Source organism: Lutra lutra, chromosome 11, assembly GCF_902655055.1.
Source record: "Lutra lutra chromosome 11, mLutLut1.2, whole genome shotgun sequence".
Taxonomy (NCBI): Eukaryota; Metazoa; Chordata; class Mammalia; order Carnivora; family Mustelidae; genus Lutra; species Lutra lutra.
Window position 1 is genome coordinate 10,434,351 of NC_062288.1, and position 19,793 is coordinate 10,454,143.

The 19,793-nt window shown below is 44.4% G+C and overlaps 1 protein-coding gene across 3 annotated transcripts in view; it reads right to left on the reverse strand.

The window, feature by feature from the left end:
- Window positions 1-19,793, reverse strand: part of HECW1 (HECT, C2 and WW domain containing E3 ubiquitin protein ligase 1) — a 460,020-nt gene that overhangs the window by 86,077 nt on the left and 354,150 nt on the right. For 2 of the 3 annotated variants that reach the window (XM_047695806.1, XM_047695807.1), the window contains 4 exons: window positions 18,467-19,792; window positions 13,205-13,306; window positions 8,182-8,332; window positions 470-612 (listed from right to left, as the gene is read on the reverse strand). In XM_047695806.1, coding sequence (XP_047551762.1) covers window positions 470-612; window positions 8,182-8,332; window positions 13,205-13,306; window positions 18,467-19,792 — 1,722 coding nt within the window. The remainder of the gene's footprint in view (window positions 1-469; window positions 613-8,181; window positions 8,333-13,204; window positions 13,307-18,466; window position 19,793) is intronic. The other variant, XM_047695808.1, reaches the window with a different exon arrangement.

Sequence of the window (19,793 nt, forward strand, 5' to 3'; positions counted from 1 at the left end):
AGGTAAGCTTTTGGGAAAACCTCTTTCCTCCCAGGTTGCTCCCTCAAGGGGGAATTGTATTTTATTTTAAATGCAAACAAATAATTATTCCTAGTGTTGTTATGTAGGTTCTTTGATGTAGACTGAATTTTCAATGCATGTTTTATTTATAAGTGGAAAATTCTTAGGACACCCACAAATAAATTCGCTCAATGAGAAATCATTAGGCCACTGGAAAAATTGCCTCAATGCACAAGTATGAGTACTCTTACTATGAATTCACTTCTCCTTTATGTTCATGGTGGGAAACTGCTATCTGTTTCACACTGCTGACACCAAGCCTCTTTCCCCTCCCCCCTGCCTGACCGCCCCCATTCCACTGCTCTTCCCCTCAGGACCTAGTCCATCCCCAAGGCAGGGCAGGGGTCCACACACTGTCACGCTGCCACCGGATGCCAACCCAGGAGACTCAGGTCCCCTCCTTCCATACCTAAGCTTGACTGAGAAGATTCAGCCTCTGAGTCGCTCCCACCACCTCCTCCATTGCCTCCTGCCGGGACCTGCTCACAACTCTGGCTGCCAGAATCTTCTTCTGACCTCTCTGTTGCAATGGTTCGCTGAATGTTTTGATACCTTTGCATCAGAAAATGGAAAGATAGGAGTTAACTTTTGCTTATCGCCTTGCTGGGGGCTGATGCTCTGAATCAGGGAACTGGAGAAATCTGTAAAGAATCATCTTGAATACTGGCAAATAAATGCTTAAAATTCCCACAAGATACCGAAACAACTGGCAAGACAAGTGTGTCCAGATGAGTGGACTTCTTTTTGTTTTGTAAACTGTGATAAGTTTCAACTATGGTGACTTTTACACATTAACACAGATAATTAGTCACAAAAAAACCAGCCTCTCTGCCTTGCATTAAACAAAACCAGACTAAGTCTAAAAGAACGGTTTGGGAAATAACTTCAAATGTTACCACTAAGATATCAAATTACTTCTACATTATTGTACATATTGTGGTCTATAAACCAGAGTAATAATTCTACTCCCTTATTGTCATCTGACAGGTAACTGATACCACTGGCAGGAACTGTGGAAATATTACATACTAAGAGCATGCTGGCCGACTAGCAGATGTTTTCTGCTGATTTGAAGGCTCATTTTATTTTTCTTCCCAAGTTGAGGATTCGGCCAGTCAACCACCTTCCCAGGTACTTACTACGTATGTACTGACTCTCCCAATATGCCCAGGCTCCGTGCTGGACTTTCAGGTCCAAGTCAGGATGGGAATAGGATATTGGCCTCTGAACACACACAGTGGAGAGAGAACAAAGAGGGGAATGGCATGCAAGCCATCACTCTAACAATGTCAAAAAGCTGTCCCAAAGCACAATACACAGACGGGAAACTCCTCGATGCCTACATTTTGAATCAGTATGAGCCTGTTGGGGATCTTTCAGGGAAAGAATGTAGACTAACACAGAAGAGTTCAGTCTTGTGGAACTCTGAGCAGCTGGGTGGGTGCCCGGGAGGACTGGGGCTCAGGCAGCGAAGGGACCAGCAGAGGGGGAGGCAGGGAGCCTTGACAGGGTGCCCCTCTAGGGACGGGTTCTTGAGCTGCCGCAGAACCACCTGCGGGCTTGTGGAAACACAGACAGCTGGGCCCCACTCCCGGAATTTCTCAGATTCAGTAGGTCTGGGGAGGGAGGAGGCAAGACCCTGCATTTCTAACTAGTTCCCAGGTGATGCTGTTGCTGCTGGCCCAGGGACCAACTCTGAGAACCACTGTGGCAGGATCTGGCTAGTTGCTGAAAAAGAGGTTGAGCTAGCCACTGAGAATGAGGACTTCCGTCAAGGTGGGGCATGCACTGGAGGAGGAGAGCATGAGTTGGGGAGAGCAGCTGGGAAGCAGCCGCAGCAACAGCCCAGTCTGGAGGTGCTAAAGGCCTGGATGCAGGCGGGCATGGGGACGATGGTGGCTCTGCAAGCATGCTACTGGGGGAGGGGAACACCCCCACACGGCAGGGAGAATAAGATCTCCTGTCTCTGCCCCCAAATGCAGACATTTCCTAGACCTCCCTGCCTCTGATAGCCCGCTCTGCCTCATTTACGCTGTAATTTATAGGCCGATGTCTTGCCATGTCTTTCCTCTTTGCTCTACTTCCCTCAGTCCATGTAGCCCCCTTCTCCTCCCTGCCTGACCTCTGTTTTGCCTAATGTCTCAGCCTACCAAGGCATACACGCAGGCTTCAGCTTCCCCTTTCCTCAAGGCCCAGCAGGAATGGGAGAAGGAGCTGAATTCCAGAGAGACTTCGTGGCAGAATCGGTGTAATCTTACATGCAGACTGCGCAGGACTTGGGGGCCTGTCTGGATGCAGAGGTTGAAGAAGGAGGAGACAACTGTGACGGTAAGTGAGGGAGCCAACCCTGAAAAGGGACATGTAGGAGAACAGGCAGGAGGGAAGGGAAGATCTGGGTGTGGATTTGGACATGTTGACTTGGAGGTCGTTGATTTCATGCAAGTGACAAGAGGCAAAGGAGCATTGCTGTATGAGTCTTGCACCCATAAGGAAATACAGGGGTGGAGAAAGAGGTGTGAAGAGGAAGAGGAGAGTGAGAGCCCAAGGAACAGTGAATAACCAGGTCTCCGAATGCAATCCAACATGGGGCAAGGGGGAAATATCATTACAGAGTCCACTGTGACGGGGCTTCTGAAGACCAGAGACCTCCTTCTTTGGCCTTTAAAGGAATTTTTTTTTCTAAAGTGTGGTCTCTACACCCCTTGAAAGAGAATCAGCTGAGTGATTGTTATAATCACATAAATTGAAGCAAAATTGAAATCTGCATTTCTAAGAAGTCCTTCAGGTGGCATTACTTACATCTAGGTTTAAGAGTCACCAGTTGCTTTCTGTAAGTTGTATTTTATCTACAGAGGCTCAGCCACTCACTCATGACGTGTGTCACGAGACACCTTTGCCTGCAGCAGTTACTGTGAGGCATTTTTGAGAAGGCCTCTAATAAGAAAACAGGGAGAGGGCAGGAATGAGCAAAGGATTACATAGAGGAATACCCATGTTTATTTGCCGTGTCAACCTGTCTGTGGTCTGGAGGTTGTGGGGAAGGTGAAGGATGGCTGTCTGCTGTTCTGCTTGTTGGAACTCAGAGAGTGCTACCATGGTGGGAAGGACAGAGTGGGCCACTGAGAAGCTGCCTAAGTGTGTAACCTTGACCAGGCGAGGAATGGGACTGCCAAAGACCAAGGGAGCTATTGTCAGGGAGATTCCCTAAATGACTCACGGCAGGCTGCATTTTCCAAAAATGGCTCAACAATATTTTTAGTCCCACATGCTCTTCTGGGACCTAATTACTCATCTGTTAAGACATAGAATCAATGTCCCCTCCCCTTGAACCTGGGAAGAGCTTGTGGCTACCTTGACAAATTGAGGATAACATAAGTGACAGTCTGCAGTGCCCATGCTGTGAGGTCCCATGGAAAGGCCATGGATAGGTGTTTTGGCTGACAGTCACAGCCAGCATCAACCTCCAGATATGTGGGTCACCAGCCCCGGCCACCCTCTGCAACCACAAGACAATACAATACCCCAAGAGAGAATGGCTTCACTGAACCCAGTTAGCCATGGAAACCGTGACAAATAAAAGTGATATATAATAACAATGATGGTAGCAATAAATTATCATTGTTTCATGCCGCCAAGTTTGGGTGGTTTGTTACTCTGTGATAGATAACCCAGAACAGAGCACAGACAAATATAAAGTTGTAGCCTCACTTTTCCTTCCCAAAGTGCAGTGACCACAGAAGAGAATGTCTGTGAATCAATTCGATCTTATTTGATGATGAAAATGTCAGTAATTTCACAACCTGCTGCGTGTCCTCAGTTGGACTTTGGTTGTCTTGGGCTTTACTGTGTCAACAGCCTCAAGTCCCAGGTACTACACCCCAGCCCTGATCTGTCCTGAAGTACAGGAACAGTTCTGGGGAAGCAGGACACACAGAAGTTTGTGGAGGGATCACTCAGCGAGGGCAGCCTCAGACACTCACTCTGTTTTAAAGATGAGAGAGGAAGTCAGAACAGGTTCTCTCGCATTTCATCAAGAATTATCCTTCCATGTCCTCCTTCATGCTTTTAAAAATATTATAAAAAGAGTTTATGGCAAGATGGGATCGGGAGGGAGACTTTCAATCTCACAAAACAAACTGAGGGTTGCTGGGGAGTGGTGGGGGGTTAGGGATGGGGTGGCTGGGTGATGGACATTGGGGATGGTATGTGCTATGGTGAGTGCTGTGAAGTGTGTAAGACTGATGAATCACAGACCTGTTCCCCTGGGGCAAATAATACATTATATGTTAATAAAAATTAAAAAAATACTCTATTAAAAAAAAAGAGTTCATGGAAATTGGTAAGAAAGTCAGCCAGAATATCTAATTTATAAATGAATACACACACAGGGATGCACAAAACCAAGCAAGAGAAAAACCTTTCAGAATTGAGCCAAACCAAACACAAAAGCCCAAGACCATACAGTTCTCATGGGAGGAGCTACAACTGGTAAAAGAAAAACTTATGGAAACAAAAGTTGACCCTCCCTGTCAGAAGTCAAATATAAGAACCCAAATCCCAGGAGCACCTCTTAAGTCCACAAAACCACACCCAAAGATGGGACAGGAGTGAAGTTGTTGCTGGGAGAGTGAGCCCGAAAAAACACTTTAGGAAACATCAGGCATTGATATCAAATACCAAAACCACAGTGATCCCCCGTCGCCTGCTTTTTGGAGAATATAACTCCAAGGAAACACTCCTGTGAGACAATACTAATATTTTACAGGGCCTTCAGCCTTATCCAAAATAGTGATGAAAGCAATAAGGAAAACATCCAGCACTATGGCAAATGAAGTTAACTAAAGTACGGTCCATTCGTTGGAATACTATACAACCATTTAAATGATATTCTAAGTCTCTGTAGCAATATGAAAATGCTTATAGTGAGGCAAGTGAGAAGAGAAAATAAAACTAACTACATATTATCATTACAGCTACACAAGGTCTACGCATGCACATGGAAATTAAGGACAAGATTTTTTTCAAAAGGTAAAGCCTGGGGTCGTAGAATTATATATACATCATTTTTTTTTTTTCATTTTAAAAACTTCCATGTCTCAATAATAGAAATATTTTATCCAAATAACTAAAAAACCCCAAACTTTAGTTGATTATTTGAAGTGAGAATACATATTTATATTTTCTGCTTGTTTGATAAATATCTGTGAAGGTGCATCGAGTTAATTCAGAATATTCTGAAAGTGAAAGAATTAACTAGAGAAACTGTCTTACGCTGAGTCCTGTTAGACTCTGGTACCCACCAGGCATGGGGAGGGGTACCCAGGAGGACAAGGCAGAAAGTTTCAATCACAGAAGAGGCAACCACTAGCTGTGCGTGGAGGATTCTGGGAGATTTCAGGGACCACAGGACATTCTCATGGGCCTTAGCAGAATGGAGCATGCAGGCAGGTGGTGAGGGATGTCTCTGCCGCAGAAGCACATGGTCAAGCCATAAAGGCCAGGAAAGGTGTGCTGCGTTTGGGGACTGGCGCGTTTGCACGTGGTAGCCCTAGGCTGCATTGTGCACTCTGCCTTTCTCAGTGTGCGTCTCCTTGCACAAACACACTTGACTTTCATAATCACGCTGTCAGGAGTCCAGGGAAACCCCATTGATAAGGTCCAGGGCAGGCCACTCCAAAATACGCCATTTTGGCCTATTGATTATTTTGAATTAAAGTTACTTAAGAAACCACCAGTGCAGAAGGACCCTCTGACCGTCCTCTGTTCTCCGAAGGCAGGAAGTGAATTTCCCTTGTGAATTCTCACCTGGAGGGCGGTAGTCCTCATCACCAGGGATAGGGATTAGGCTCAAAAAGGCTGGTAAACCAACCTTGTTCCTCTTCACCAATTTACTACCCCAAGCCCAAACTGGTTTGTTAATTCTTCACACACAAAAAATGTTTCTTGTCATTTCTTTGAGTCTCATAGTTCTGTGAGCTTCCCTGCATATGAAATTAAATTTACTTTTCTCCTTTTAATCTTTTTCTTATGTCGATTTAAGTATTAAGTCAGCCAAAGAACTTAGAAGGGAAGAAAGAAGGCTTTCCTTCCCTTACACCTTGCAACACCGAGAAATATTTGTTTTGCTGTGAGACGGGATTGCTGTAAATTCCTTCTGATAACCAACAAAGGTTTTCAGAAAAAACACCCCCCAGGAGTGATCACATCCCGAAGACCAGCAGTATACTTTCTGTGGCCGCCTTATCATGCCAGGTCAGTGAAAAACTCTACAAACTTGAACTATTAGGTTAAGATAAGGGCTGAAGAGCCGGATGCTTATCTCGAGGTTATCTGGCCTTCCCTAAGTAGGTTTTCTCACAAGAAATAAGTACTTCCTCAAGTCGCCAAATTCCTTTTCTTTTTATCTGTCCAGATGGATGCGCCAAACACCACTTCCTGTTTCACAAAGTCTGGCTGCCTCTCCCAGCCGTTCAGCTCCTGGAGGGCACAGGAATTTACACATGAAAGCCTGTAGAACTTCTCTGGAGGCCTGATTCAGGATGGATTTGGCCCAATTTTTATATTATACAACCTGAATATGATGAATTTTCATGGATTTTTTGTCCTAAGTCAAGGTGCTTACTTCTGCTTCAACCTATTGTTTTCTTTCAGTGCTTGGAATTGTACCTCCCGTAGATAATAGCCTGGTGATACTCTCCCTATGTCTCAGCCTGCCAAGTTCAGCTCCTAATCAAGTTCAGCTTCTCTGTTTGGGCAGGAAAGATCTACAGACTATTTCTGCCTATGGAATCTCAGTGCAGTCTCTGTGTAAAATGAGCGTGCTGTGTCCTCCACTTTTTTATTGACAGGAGTTTCGTTGTAATCACCAGGAAAGGGCTCTCCTATGGATTTCTGGTACGTTCTTAACCAATAAAGTTGGGTTATCACAAGTTCTGTAACGTGTTTTCTTTCTGTGGGAACGACCGTAGAGAAATGTACTGCCGATGAACATCCCACACGGTTCTCATTAATGCCTTTAAATGCTCGGCTACTGATGGACAAAAAATGGAAAGTGAATGTCTTTCAAATGCTCGAGCGATCAAAGAATCCTGGCGATTTTCACCTAAGCGTGTTCTTCTGCGTGCAACAGTAACCAGAAGTTCAATTTTTTGCCTCTGTGTGTTTTTCATAGGACTAAATTGCCCACTTTATTTTTTCTGGCTGATATAGTCAGCTTCTAGTTCCTTATACTGTATAGTTCCTTTCAACTTTTCCTTTATTTCATCCTAATGAGATGGCTTGTGGATAAGGCTGAATTCAAGCATGCAGTTTGTGGTCCTGGCTACGAAAAGTATCCCAAAGCTGCCATCTTGGCCTTAAAGAAGCAAGAGGTCGGATATGAAGCTCGTGCGAGCTTACAGCGTGACAGAAATGTTATTTAGGATCTCATTTGCAGGTTAAAAACAAAATGGCATCTTGACAATTTCACAGGTAAGAGTCTGGTTTTTAGACCAAACAACCCTCAAAAACTGTTTTTAAACATTTTCTTTTTCTAAGATGAAAGCATTTTAGGAATTACTGAGTATATAGCAATGAGGGGACCGGGGCAGACATGAATACAGACAGACATGAATACAGGATGATACTGTTTTTTCTCCAAACAGCTTTTAGTGTTCTACGGAACCCATCTTTGGAGGGTTCTCAGCTGTTTGAGTTCTGGGCCCTTTTGAGAATCTCATGAGAGATATGGACCAGTCTGATGGGAAAATGTGCATCCACGTATAATTTTGCATACAGTTTCTGGAGGGTTCATGGACCAAAGGCATCCTCAGTGAATACCTAGGGAGGAGGGTGGTCTGAGAGCCCCTGGTTAAGGAACACCTGTTTTTGAGCACATGCCATCAAGAAGTTCAGAGAATTCTCCATCTTTAAATGACACTCAGGCTTAATTAGTCTCCTGCCACCAAATTCTAAACCTAGCTTTCTAAGTACCTGCTACAAATGGGTTTCTTAAGGTACGTAATTACTTTCCAGGCTCCTCAGACAGTCTGAGCAGAAACGTGTAAGTGGGGGGGATTTTCGCTGGCTGCCCTTCTCCTTTCCAAGGGGTTCCCAGGGGCTCCCCACATGCTGATCACCAACCGCCTGTTGAGTTGCTCCATCTGCTGGATGGACCCCGATCTCCGCATCCCATCAGGGGTGGCTGCTGCTGTCGGACGCTGCCAGGTGGTCGTGCGGTTCACGTGGTCCACATAGAAGACCCGCCCGTGGCTGTCAATGCGAGCTTCCCAGTCTGGTGTGTGATAAAAAGGCAAAAAGAGAAATCAAGGACAAACTCCTGATTCACGGGAAACAGATACCACTGCCAGGTCTTCCGTAGGTAGAACTCACTGTTGGTGACCTGCTAAAGGTCAGACCCTGCCCCCAGCACCCGCCATGACTTCGGAGGTACTAGTGCTGGACTGGCTTTCCGAAAAACAGCCTCCTGCGCTCAGCGTCTCTTAGTAGCTGGGGTTCCTCAAATATGACCTATGCTACGATTCTACTGTTTTCTAAATAGAAAGTCTGACGTTTACTTTATCTCTTCCCTTAACAATCTCCATCCTGTCAATCTTGTTGGCTACTCCAAGGACAGCTGCAAGACTGGAAACACCCTCCAGGGAGAGCTGACAGTCTGATGCTGGAGAATCCTTTCTTCGCTAAATCTGAGAGACAGCGACTCGTCAGTGAGGGGATGATGGCCCTCGTATTAAAACCACTTTTAGCTACAGTTCTATGATACTGTACCTGAAACTTTAGATGACCTCTATCCAATACTCTGCAACTTTAATTCATTGCCATTCCTCTTGAGGAAGAATGGAAGGACCTGAGCCCTTCAAACCATCCTTTCGGTAAGTTGTAAGTTCAGTGTATTTTCAACCCACCTGTGGCTGCCAAATATCTCTTGACAAAACAAAACAAAACCAATAACAACTATTAACACACATCAAGATTTTAAATACCTCTTCACTGATAAATAATGAACACACATCAAGCTTCGGACTACCTCTTTGTTGATAAGGAACCATCACAAACAGCAGGGGGAGCCCAAGACAAAGATAAATTCCTTTCCTGCTCGGATTTCAAAACCAACCAATTAAACGCGCACACATGGGGGGATACAGGACATAAATACACGGGGTAGGGCGGGGTAGGTGCCAAAGTCCTCAAAACCGGGAGAGCTGGAAGTAATATACACATAAATAAGCTTCACACAGAAGAGCAATGTCTGCTGTACAGCAATGGGCAAAGCTTTTAGAGTCCAAATGTGAAAACGTGGTGGAAATAATAGCTTCATGATAAAGTTATGCCGCAAAATGCGTTAGGCTAAGGAAGAAAAAGCAAAAAATGACTGCAAATGGAGGAAAACTATTCAGCCTTTTAAGTAAGAAAATCCATAGCTTTTGGGAGTAGGTCAGATATTAATTCTATTGAGAAATGATCATTCAGGTAATGACATAGCAACTCTCAATTTTTTTAAATGAGAAAAAACAATATACTTGGTATATTTATGGTTTTATGTATGCATGGTACATCTGTGACGATGATAGCTTATGTCTGACATTTACCTGAGGAATTGCCAAATAATGCACAATGGAAACCAAAATACCAGAACACAACAAATCTTGTTTAAGACACACTGAAGGAAAAACGTAGTCAGATTGTATAAATATGTTCTAGAATGTGTGGATGAAAATTGTCTACTAGATAATCCAGCTCAACTGTTAGCTGTAAATGAAAAATAGCCCACTGATGAAACTGGGTATATGTGTAACTACTAGGTAATTAATCTTGATCCAAAAATTGTTAAAATTTCAGTGATTCCCCAACTAGGAGAAACTGGACAATTTTTTTTTTCCTTGAACTCAACATGACTGTCATTCAACAAAGAAGGAACATGAGTCTTTGAAGAGGATTGCGGTATCTGGTCCAGTTGAACAAACTCCTCTCAGCACTCCCTATGAACGAAAAACTATGCCAGGTCCCATGGGCACACTGCTGAGAAATGAATGTCCCCACCCTCCAGGTTCCAGCCATGAAGGAAGGACTCCAGTCTCATAAATTCTCCAAGGAAAACACTAGCAAATGGGGTGATGCAGTGGTAATAACAATTTCTCTCTACAAGTTCCCATATTTCCCAATCTCTCGTGGAAAAGGATGGGAGGCCAGCCAGACATGTCCTTCTATCAATATATTAAATATGTAATAGTGCTAACTATAAATGCATAACTCTAAATTCATATAAGTATTCAGAAATATTTATATATTTCTATTTATATATTTATATATTCTTGTATATATTTCTTATATATATTTATATATTTATAATCTCTAGAGATTATAAGCATTTTTTTCTGGGTTAGTTTGTAAAGAATTTACTTTTACATATTGTGTAAAGAAAGATTTCCAAATAGAACTTCAGGCCTCAGTGTATCCTGACAGACATGGCACTGTGTTGGCTAGACAGATTACCTTTATGATGCTGGGGTAAGTTAGGGTGATTCATTTGTGACCAAAAGCCCTAGAAAATATAAAATTCTATCCTTTCCATGAAGTCTAGGAACAATGTAGAGCCTAAAAATGTACCATCTTTAGTTATTATACTAAAAAAAGCCTGTAAAATTATTCTCCCTTTTTTCTTTTTAACAAATGCAATACCATGTTTGTAGTCTACACCTTTCTCTTAAACTTCAGCCACACATCCAATTGCCTTCTTGACATCACTACCTAGATGACATCTCCAATAGAACATGGTCAAAATCAAGCTTCAGATCTTTCCCACCTAAACCTTATCTGCAGCCTTCCCTTCCCACCCCCGTTGAAGGCAATTCCATCTTTCTAGGTTAAAATGCTTGAGATCATTCTTGATTTCTTTTTCTGTCTCAGACATCACATCTAATCTGTAGGCAAACCTACCTATGGAACATAGGTCTGGAACTCAACCGCTCTCCTCGCTACCTCCACTGCTCCCACCCTGGCCCTAGCCTCCTCTGTCTCTCACCTGGGCCACAACAATAACCATATGTTGGGTTTCATGCTTCTATCTTTCCTCCTCAAAATTTAATGCCAGTAGAGCAACCGCAGAAAAACTTACAAAACTTAAGTCAGAGAATGTCACTTCTCTGTTCTAAACCTAAATGTTCTCCTTTCTTCCAGAGTCAAAGCTGAAGCTCTTAAGTGGCCTACAGGGCCCTCTGTGATCTGGGTCCCTGGTATCTCCCTGACCTTATCCGCCACTGCTGTCTCCCGGCTCCAGACACACTGGTCTCCCAGCTATTCCTCAACCTCCTCTAAGCCTAGCTTCCAATGTTGCCTCTCAAGGAAGCCTGCCTGAGCACCGGATTTAAAACGGCGAACCAGCCGCCAACGCATCCTCCAAATCCCACCTTGCCACACTCTGCTTGTGATTGCCCACAGCACTGTCCACCATCTAACCTGTTACACTATTGCCTTGTTCACTCTTTTCATTATGTGTGGGTCTCCGCCCGGCTACACCGTATGCTCCGCGAGGGCAGGGATCTTTGTCTATTTTGTTTACCTTTTATTGAATATTTGTTGCATTTAATGAATATTTGTTGAAAGAATGACTATCAAGAAAATTCTGTTGTTAGGCTTCCCTACCAATATTTGTCATATTTTTCAGGGTTGAATGAACAGAGAACTGAGACCCAACTGGAGAAATTTGTCTTCATTACTGAAAACAGCTTATATAAAGTAAATCTTTAAAATAGACTTATATTCAATTATTTACCAGGTCCGGAATATAACTAGTAATTACTCTTGCATGGATTGGAAGTCAATTCATGCACACAGGAATTGATAGGTTTTTGTTGTGGGGAAGTGTTCCTTTCCTGGTGAGAACATGTTATATATATGTATTTGTAATAGATATTTTTTACATAAGTGCTAAGTATAGTGACGCTGAAATTTTACTAGTCATTTGTGGACTATCCATAAATCAATATATAAAGAAAGGAATCAGGTATCAAAAATTAAAAAACATAATGTTTGCCCTGATCCCCCAAATAAATACCGTGTTCTTTTAAGTGTTTACATATTAAAGGTATTTATTCTTTTCTCATTGATAGATTACAACTGAATAGGACAAGAATGGTGTAAATGCAAAATACATCATGTTACCAAGAATAGATGAATCAGGAAATTTTTTTTTTTTTAACTGTAACCTCCTAATTTAAGCACAGGCAAAGGAATGTAAAGAAATATCGATTCCTTGCATCCTGGCAAGATTCTGCAGTTGTAAAATTTATCAAATCTTAAAGGTTATCTCTGCTTGAAAAATAAGCCTAAGCCAAAACAGAGATGTTCTAGAATTATTCATGAACATATATGATGTGAAGTGACTGTATAATGTCCAGGGTATCAGTTCCTTCTTAGAAATATATGATAATGTAGTATTATAAGGTTAAGGCCAAAATGATATCTAGGAACTACCCAGTCTAGATCTAGCATGTAGCTAATGAGAAAATTAAGGCTTTACTTTACAAATAAGAAAACTCAGTCTCTGAGATATTACATGATTTTCCCAAGTTCAAATGACTAGTTAAATAGTAATGAGTTACACCATTACTATGGATGGAACACCATCCCTAAAGATGATATTTTTTTTCTGGAAGCTGCTAAGAACTACCGAAGAAGTAGGCTGTCACCTATTGATGGAAGTTATAGCAAGGCAACACGAGTCCTTGCATCCTGATGGGTTGAATGTTTTATTATATGGAGGCGCCTGCGATATAACAGGTTCAATGGAGAACAATAGGATTAGTCTATCTTGAGCTGTGAACTTCTGAACAGAAAATAGTAAAATTCAGGACTTAAAGGTCATGTACAGTTTGCAAGGACTAGTCAAGTCTCGTAAGAAATACTCTGTTTCAGAAGCTGAGGGGCACTGAAGGTAATGGATTATCTCTTCAAGATCCCATACTGAAATCATTCATCAAAACACCCCATTTTTACAGTAGGTGCCATGTATATAAATGTATTTATTTTATAGTCATGTAAGGTATGGAGTTGGGGAAGACTTTGGATCTGTACACACAAGTTCATACTGACCTGTTTAGACTCTATAGGAAGAATTAAGACATAGACTTTAAACACTAAAGCTTACTTGGTGGAAGAGGCTCATCGATTGTTGGGTAGTGATGATGTTCAGGTCTCAAGGAAGGAAGCTGGCTTACTGGCTGGGAATTATGGAGTATAGGACATTCACCTATGGACAAGATAGTCAAGACATTCAGATTCACTCATTGCTGCAGCAACTTCATCAAAAAAGCATGACTGTAAAACAAATGACTACAAGGAAAAAAAAAAACAAAACAACCCAGAGCGGGCAATCTATTTTTGTGTGTGTCCGTTTGCTACATTCACAGTCATTCATGAGAGAGGGAATAGGGGGATTCTTTTTTTTTTTTTTTAAAGCCCAAGAAAATAAATACTTCACGACTATGATCTGTACCACACAGACTAGCATGTAGGATCAGGGTCTGATTCTGTACCCACTTGACTTTTGTTAATGGGAGGGTGGCATCAGACGGGGACACAAAAGAAAATGAGCAGAGCCTGACTTGAGCCCAGCTAAAGAAACAGGCCTGTTTGAGGGAAGTGCAGCATTTGTGAAGTCCTGTAAAAGCTTGGTGAGCCCATACAAAACCAAAGGTCCTCATTTGGATAGGTTTCATCAGAGGGCTGCCAAGAGGCTGTTTTACAGATTTCGATTTCAGAATGAAACTCTTAGATGGTGCCTTTCCAAGATGGCGCTGAGGAACTGGTGGGCCAAGAAGGTAAATTCCTATAGTATGGAAGCTTAGGGACTGGGGTGAGGAGCAAGTAGCTATGGGATCTTGTGATTGTTCTGGATTATTCTGAGGAAAAATCAGACAAGCCAGGGTACTCTGGAGAGAGAGAAAAGGACAAGAGATGAAGGAAGTAGATAAGAGGCAGGAAGACTGAGACAGGAAAACTTGAAACACAGAAGTGGGATAGAAGGAAGAAAGACAGACATGGAGAAATTTTAGAAATAAACATATCCATGGAATGCATACCTTGATTATTATAGACATAGTTAATATTACTGTCAGTCAGACTTAGAGTGAACTAAACAATGTGCTAAAATGATGTTGCTATTTCATGACGTCCTCAGGTTCTGGTAATCCTGCACAAGAGTGGCTATGTGGAGGGGAGGCCCATAGGGTCAGGTCACATCATCAGAGGCAATCGCTCTTGACCTTTGAAGAGCTAGGAAGGCCTACGCCATGAGACAGCCCCCATTCAGAGTGGTATCCCTCTAACTCACACACTCCTGGCTCACTGGCAATAGCCTCTATTGGCCCGAAGACAAAGGTCAGGCCTTCTCCTTCCTCTGCCCTCCACGGCTGATGCAAATAGCAAGCGTTCCATCATCCCTTAGGTCAAAAAGGAGAGAAACTAAAAAAGAGTGGTGAAGATCTTTATGGGATCCCAAATTTCAAACATGTCCTAGAATGTCCATACATGGAAAGGATAATTTCTTCTCACTCTAGATCCAAAACAAAAAACAAAAAACAAAAAACAAAAAACAAAAAAAAAACCAACCAAAAAAACCCCCAAAAAAACCTGATAAAAAAATTAATTAGGAAGGAAGTTAGGTGGGTTTAATTTAGCCATTTAATTCCTAGAGCTAACTGTAAAACAAAAACAGAGATGTATTCAGGAACCACGGGTCCTTTTAAATGCTAAATATATAGCATGATTTCTTGTGTAAGCTTTGGTATGTTACTCAAATCCTGGGGGCCTTCTGAGACCCTGAGGAGACTGAGGAAGGGGTCCCTTGTGCTGGTGCACCACTCCTTGTGACTGGACTCCTGGTTCAGACAGGGGCTCTCTTTTTAGTGCATCCCACATTCATGTTTGCTTTTGCATGTGCTCAGTGTCAGAAACGAAAAAGCGATGGTACCGTTGTTATGTCACCAGCTGCTGCATTTTTTAATTTGGTTTCTTAAAAAGAACAACAAACTTACCTCTTGTAATTAATTCGACCAATCGGGTTAATTACTCCTCCAAGCTAGTGGAAACACAATACTGCCGTTTGCTGGGGTTAATGGAGCGGACCCCACCTGCTCGTGAACCCCAAGCAAATGCAATGATGTGACAGGCGCAGCTCAGCCCACTGAATGGATGGAGCGCAAGGAAGAAGCAAGCGGGTCTGTTCTGCGGGAGGGCAGGGCGCCACACACTCACCCTTGCCTCAAACACAAAGCAAGTGGTCAGACCTGCTAGAATCCCTGAGAAGGAAACATACTCCACTTTCAAAGTTAGCCTCCCTGCTTCTCTGCCTGGAAGAGCCCTTCCTCGGTCAGAGCCGAGCCCTCCACGTGCATCATCTCATTTCATCCTTCCCAGAACCCTTGGAAAGCGAGTCTCCCTTCACACCCACTCCACACACGAGGCACAGAGCCTTCCAGGAAGCTGGCTTAGGTGGCACAGCTAGGAAGGGGTGGGAGACTGAATTAAACCCAGGAGGCCTGACTCCAAAGTCTGGAGCTCAAATCACATTATATTGCTCTTTTCATTCGATCTGCAGACAATTTTTCAAAAACTATTTTATGCTGAGGTTAAAAAGGAGGTTGTCACAGAGAGGGGAAGAAACAAAAGGGAGATACGGAACCCATCTTCCCTAAACGGCTGCAGATTCAGTTATGTGGGCACGTGTATGGCCAGCCTACCTTAGCTAACTTAGTGAAGGAATTCCCTGTCTTGGAAGCCACAGGAAGGGGCGAGAGTGAGTCTTGTGGAAGAACAGGGCACACGCGCCAAGGTCAGGCGGGTGGTGTGAAGCGCTGCTTTCTTCAAGCGTGTGCTGGTGAGGGTCAGTGACTCACCACCGAGAGGGGACAGGGCAGGCTCATGCAGCCTGTGCCCAGCTGTCATGGGACTGGCCATCTCAGGAATCTTTGCGTTGCCCCCAGCAGGCACCAGAGTAAAGCCTGTAGGTGCTTCTCAGCCATTTTTGAGTTTACAGTTGGCAGAATTCAGAAATTCACAATTTTCTTTCAAAATTGCCCTGCCTAGAGGTCCACTATGGCCCCCAAACACTTTCCTGTCCTTTCTGTTAAGGTGGAGTTTTCCCAGTTGGACTGTTCATCTGTCAAGGGCATGGAGAGTGTTTGTTCTGTTTTGTTTTGTTTTGTTTTTTTGTAAAACATGCCTTTGTAAACTGAACCAATTTTCAAGTAATGATTACCTCCCGACATGGTGGTCAAAATACACATCACAGGCTACAGCAGGTGACAAACCATGACTCTGGCCTTGTTATGCGGCTCTGAGCTAAGAATGGTTTTTACACTTTTAAGTGTAAAACTGTTAAAAAAAAAAAAAGTAGCCTTTGGGAAGAAGAGTAGCTTAATTTTGCCCTCTTGATCTACAAAGTCTAAAATACTCGTTATCAGGTCCTTTACAGAAAAGGTTTGCCAACCTCTGGACTAAAACACCCCGGCCAGCTCCTAGTTGTGCCTCTTACGTGTGTATCCCCAGATCTCTTTATACTATAATTATTTTTAATTCTGTTGTAATTACTGAGCCCCTCTCACACCTTCTAACAGTTGTCCATCTTCCTGGGCTCAGCACATAGCATCTGGCCCAGAGCAACTCAAAACATCCGCATTAAAGAAAGGAATTGTCCATCCCATTCTCAGTCCTGCCTTTCCATATTGTATGTCACTGTGGTTTTCCTCCCTGTGTTTCTCTTTCTTTACCAATCTCTTGGCACTCCTCCTTATCCCATGTGCTACTTTCCTCCACTCCGTCTTTCTCCGAAATGTAGAACTGGGCATTGTCGAATACTCAAAAGATTAATTTTTATGCTTTGGTTTTTAAAAGATTAATTTTTATCACTTTGGTTGCTATAAAATTTTATAGGTGCTAAGAATAAAATTTTATACGTGCTAAGAATCAATCAGAGAGAAAATACGGTTCTGGCCCTTGATGAGCTTACAATCTAGAGACAATACCACCACCTCTATTTGGAGGCTAATGTAAACAGGAGAGCAGGAAAATAGCAGAATCTGTATTTTTCTCCTTTAGAGCAATGGAATTATTTCATAGTATCATGTGACCTTTGAATTATTTCCCCCATGTCACTGTCATTGACTGGAAGATGGTTCCCAAATCTGGATAAAGAAATGTGACTTAATTTTATAGAAGATTCCACAGGGATGACTAAGAACAAACATCTCGGGTTAAAATATAGAATATATTTTAAAACTAAAGGTAGCAGCTTTTGGATCAGAATCCCACTTGAAACGAGGTGACTTACGAATTCATGTGATTTTTTCCCCCTTCCATTAGCCAAAATAGCCAAATTAAAACAAAACAAACAAGAAACAACAACAACACACAAAAAAAAACAAAACCAGAATTAGTTACTATAGCTTTGTAGTTTGAAATCTGAGTGTGAGTCTTCCAGCTTCGTCCTTTATCAAGACTGCTTTGGCTATTTGGGGTCTTTCATGGTTCCATATAAATTATAGGATAGTTCTATTTTTGTAAAAAATGCCATTGGAATTTTCATAGGGATTCTCACAATCTTGTAATACTGCTTTGGGCAGTGTGGACATTTAACAGTATTGATTCTTCCAATCCATCAGCATGGAAGATCTTTCCATTTATTTGTGTCTTCTTCAATTTCTTTCATTAATGTCTTGTAGTTTTCAAGAGAACAGGCAACAGATGGATGGTTGCCAGAGGCGGGAGTGGGAATGGGAGAAATGGGTGAGCTGTTTATATTTTTAGATTGAATAAATAGAATAATAGTAAAAAAAAACCAACAGTAACGAGAACTGAACAGACAGAAATAATGACAAATATATGTAGGCTATACATTTCCATATGTACATAGGCTACGTTAAATTCTAAAGCAAAGGTAAAAATCAATGTTCTTCAATTTATATTAACATTTATTGCTAATCTTCAGTATGTTTGGGGAAGTCAGCAGATATTTATACATTACCCACCGAATGTTGCCGAATATTTTCTGCTTGTATCATTCAAGACTACCTAGGGTGCTCTGGTCATTGTCAAGACCAGAAGGGTCACATGTACACTAACCAGTTCTGGTGATTAGGTAAAACAGACAGGCACGCATACTAGAGCACACTCACATGAGTGCACTAGTTGTACTTCTTGGTGTGTATCTGAGAGGTGGAGGATGTCTGCTAGTCACAGTCACGAATACTTACATACACAGATACACACGCACATACATGTACAGGACAGGCATACATTGCCCCGGCAACCCCATTTGAGACTGATCTCTCACTTGTTTTGAAACCTTGCTGGTGAGACCTGGGTCCCCCTGGTGGTCCTATTCTCACTCTGATCAGGTTTGAGGTCTAACCTTCTCTCCGATTGCTTGGCCCTGCCACGGGGGACTCCAGACCTTCCACGGTTCTTGCCACGCTCCCGGCGGGGGTGGCCAGCTCGTCGTGCCACGGCCCGGCCCCGTTGGCCGACTCCGGGTCCAGCTCCGGGCTCTGCACCGAGTCTGGCACAGACTCGAACGCACTGTTCTCCTCCTCGTCGTCGTCTTGCGACGAGAAGACAGTGCTCTCGGAGATCTTGGCGCTGTCCACGGAGGAGAAACGCGTGTGGCTGGCGAACCTGCTGCCGTTGTAGCAGGAAGGGCTGTAGCAGGAGGCGCTGTAGCAGGAGCTGCTGTAGCAGGACGTGCTGTAGCACGAGGAGCTGTAGCAGGACGGGCTGCAGCAGGACGTGTCACAGCCCTCGCAGCTGTGGTCCCCGCCCTGCCGGGGGCTCGAGTCGCTCTCACTCCCCGTGCTGGGCAGCAAGTCGCCATCGGGCACCAGGCCGTTGGTCAGGCTGGAGTGGCCCGGGGTCGCCGTGCCTGGAGTGGCCCCCTCGGGTCCCTCTCCGCCCTCCTCCAGGGGAGGTGGCGCGGCGGCGAGCGTGTCCACCTCGCTAAGCCCGTCCTTTTCCGAGGCATCCTGGAGGGTGACCTCCTCCTCCGGGCCGTCGTCGCCCCCCTGGGCGGAGGGCATGCTGTGCAGCAGGGTGTGGATGCGGATGTAGTGTGTCCGCGGGGTCTCGGGGTCCCCGCACGCCGACGCAATCACCGTCTCCAGCTCGGACACCGGCAGGGAGCACGGCCTGCTTTTCCTCTTCACGGAGGAGGCCCGCAGCGGCAGCCTGTCCTCCCCCTGCCCCAGGGCAGACACGTCGCCCTCCTCCTCCTCGGCCTGCTCCTTCTCCTCTCCCCCCGCGCGGCTCTCTGCGGCCGCTTCCTCCGCCTCCGGCTCCCCGGGGCTGCCCCGGGCTTCGCCGTCCTCCAGCAGCCCCGGCGGGGGCGCCTCCCCACCCAGCTCCAGCCGCTCGGCCAGTTCTTCCGCACTCAGGGCTGGCTCGGCGTCCTCGCGCCCCGGGCCCAGAAGCTCCCCAGCCCCGTCAGGTCCCACAGAGCCCGCGCCGTCGTCTCCTGCCTCGGTGGTACCTGCCGCTTCCTCAACCGGCTCGGCAGGCTGCAGGCTCTCGCTCCCGGCAGCGTCCCCGGAACTGCCCTGGCTCGGCGGCTCGGGCTTCGAGCTCCTGGAAGGCTCCAGGGCCTCGCCCGCAGGCTCCCCGTGGCTGCTGGCCACCAGGCTGTTCATGGGGCTGTCCTGAGTTTCCGCGGACTCGGGATCGGCGCTCAGGGATATCTCCTCGTCATC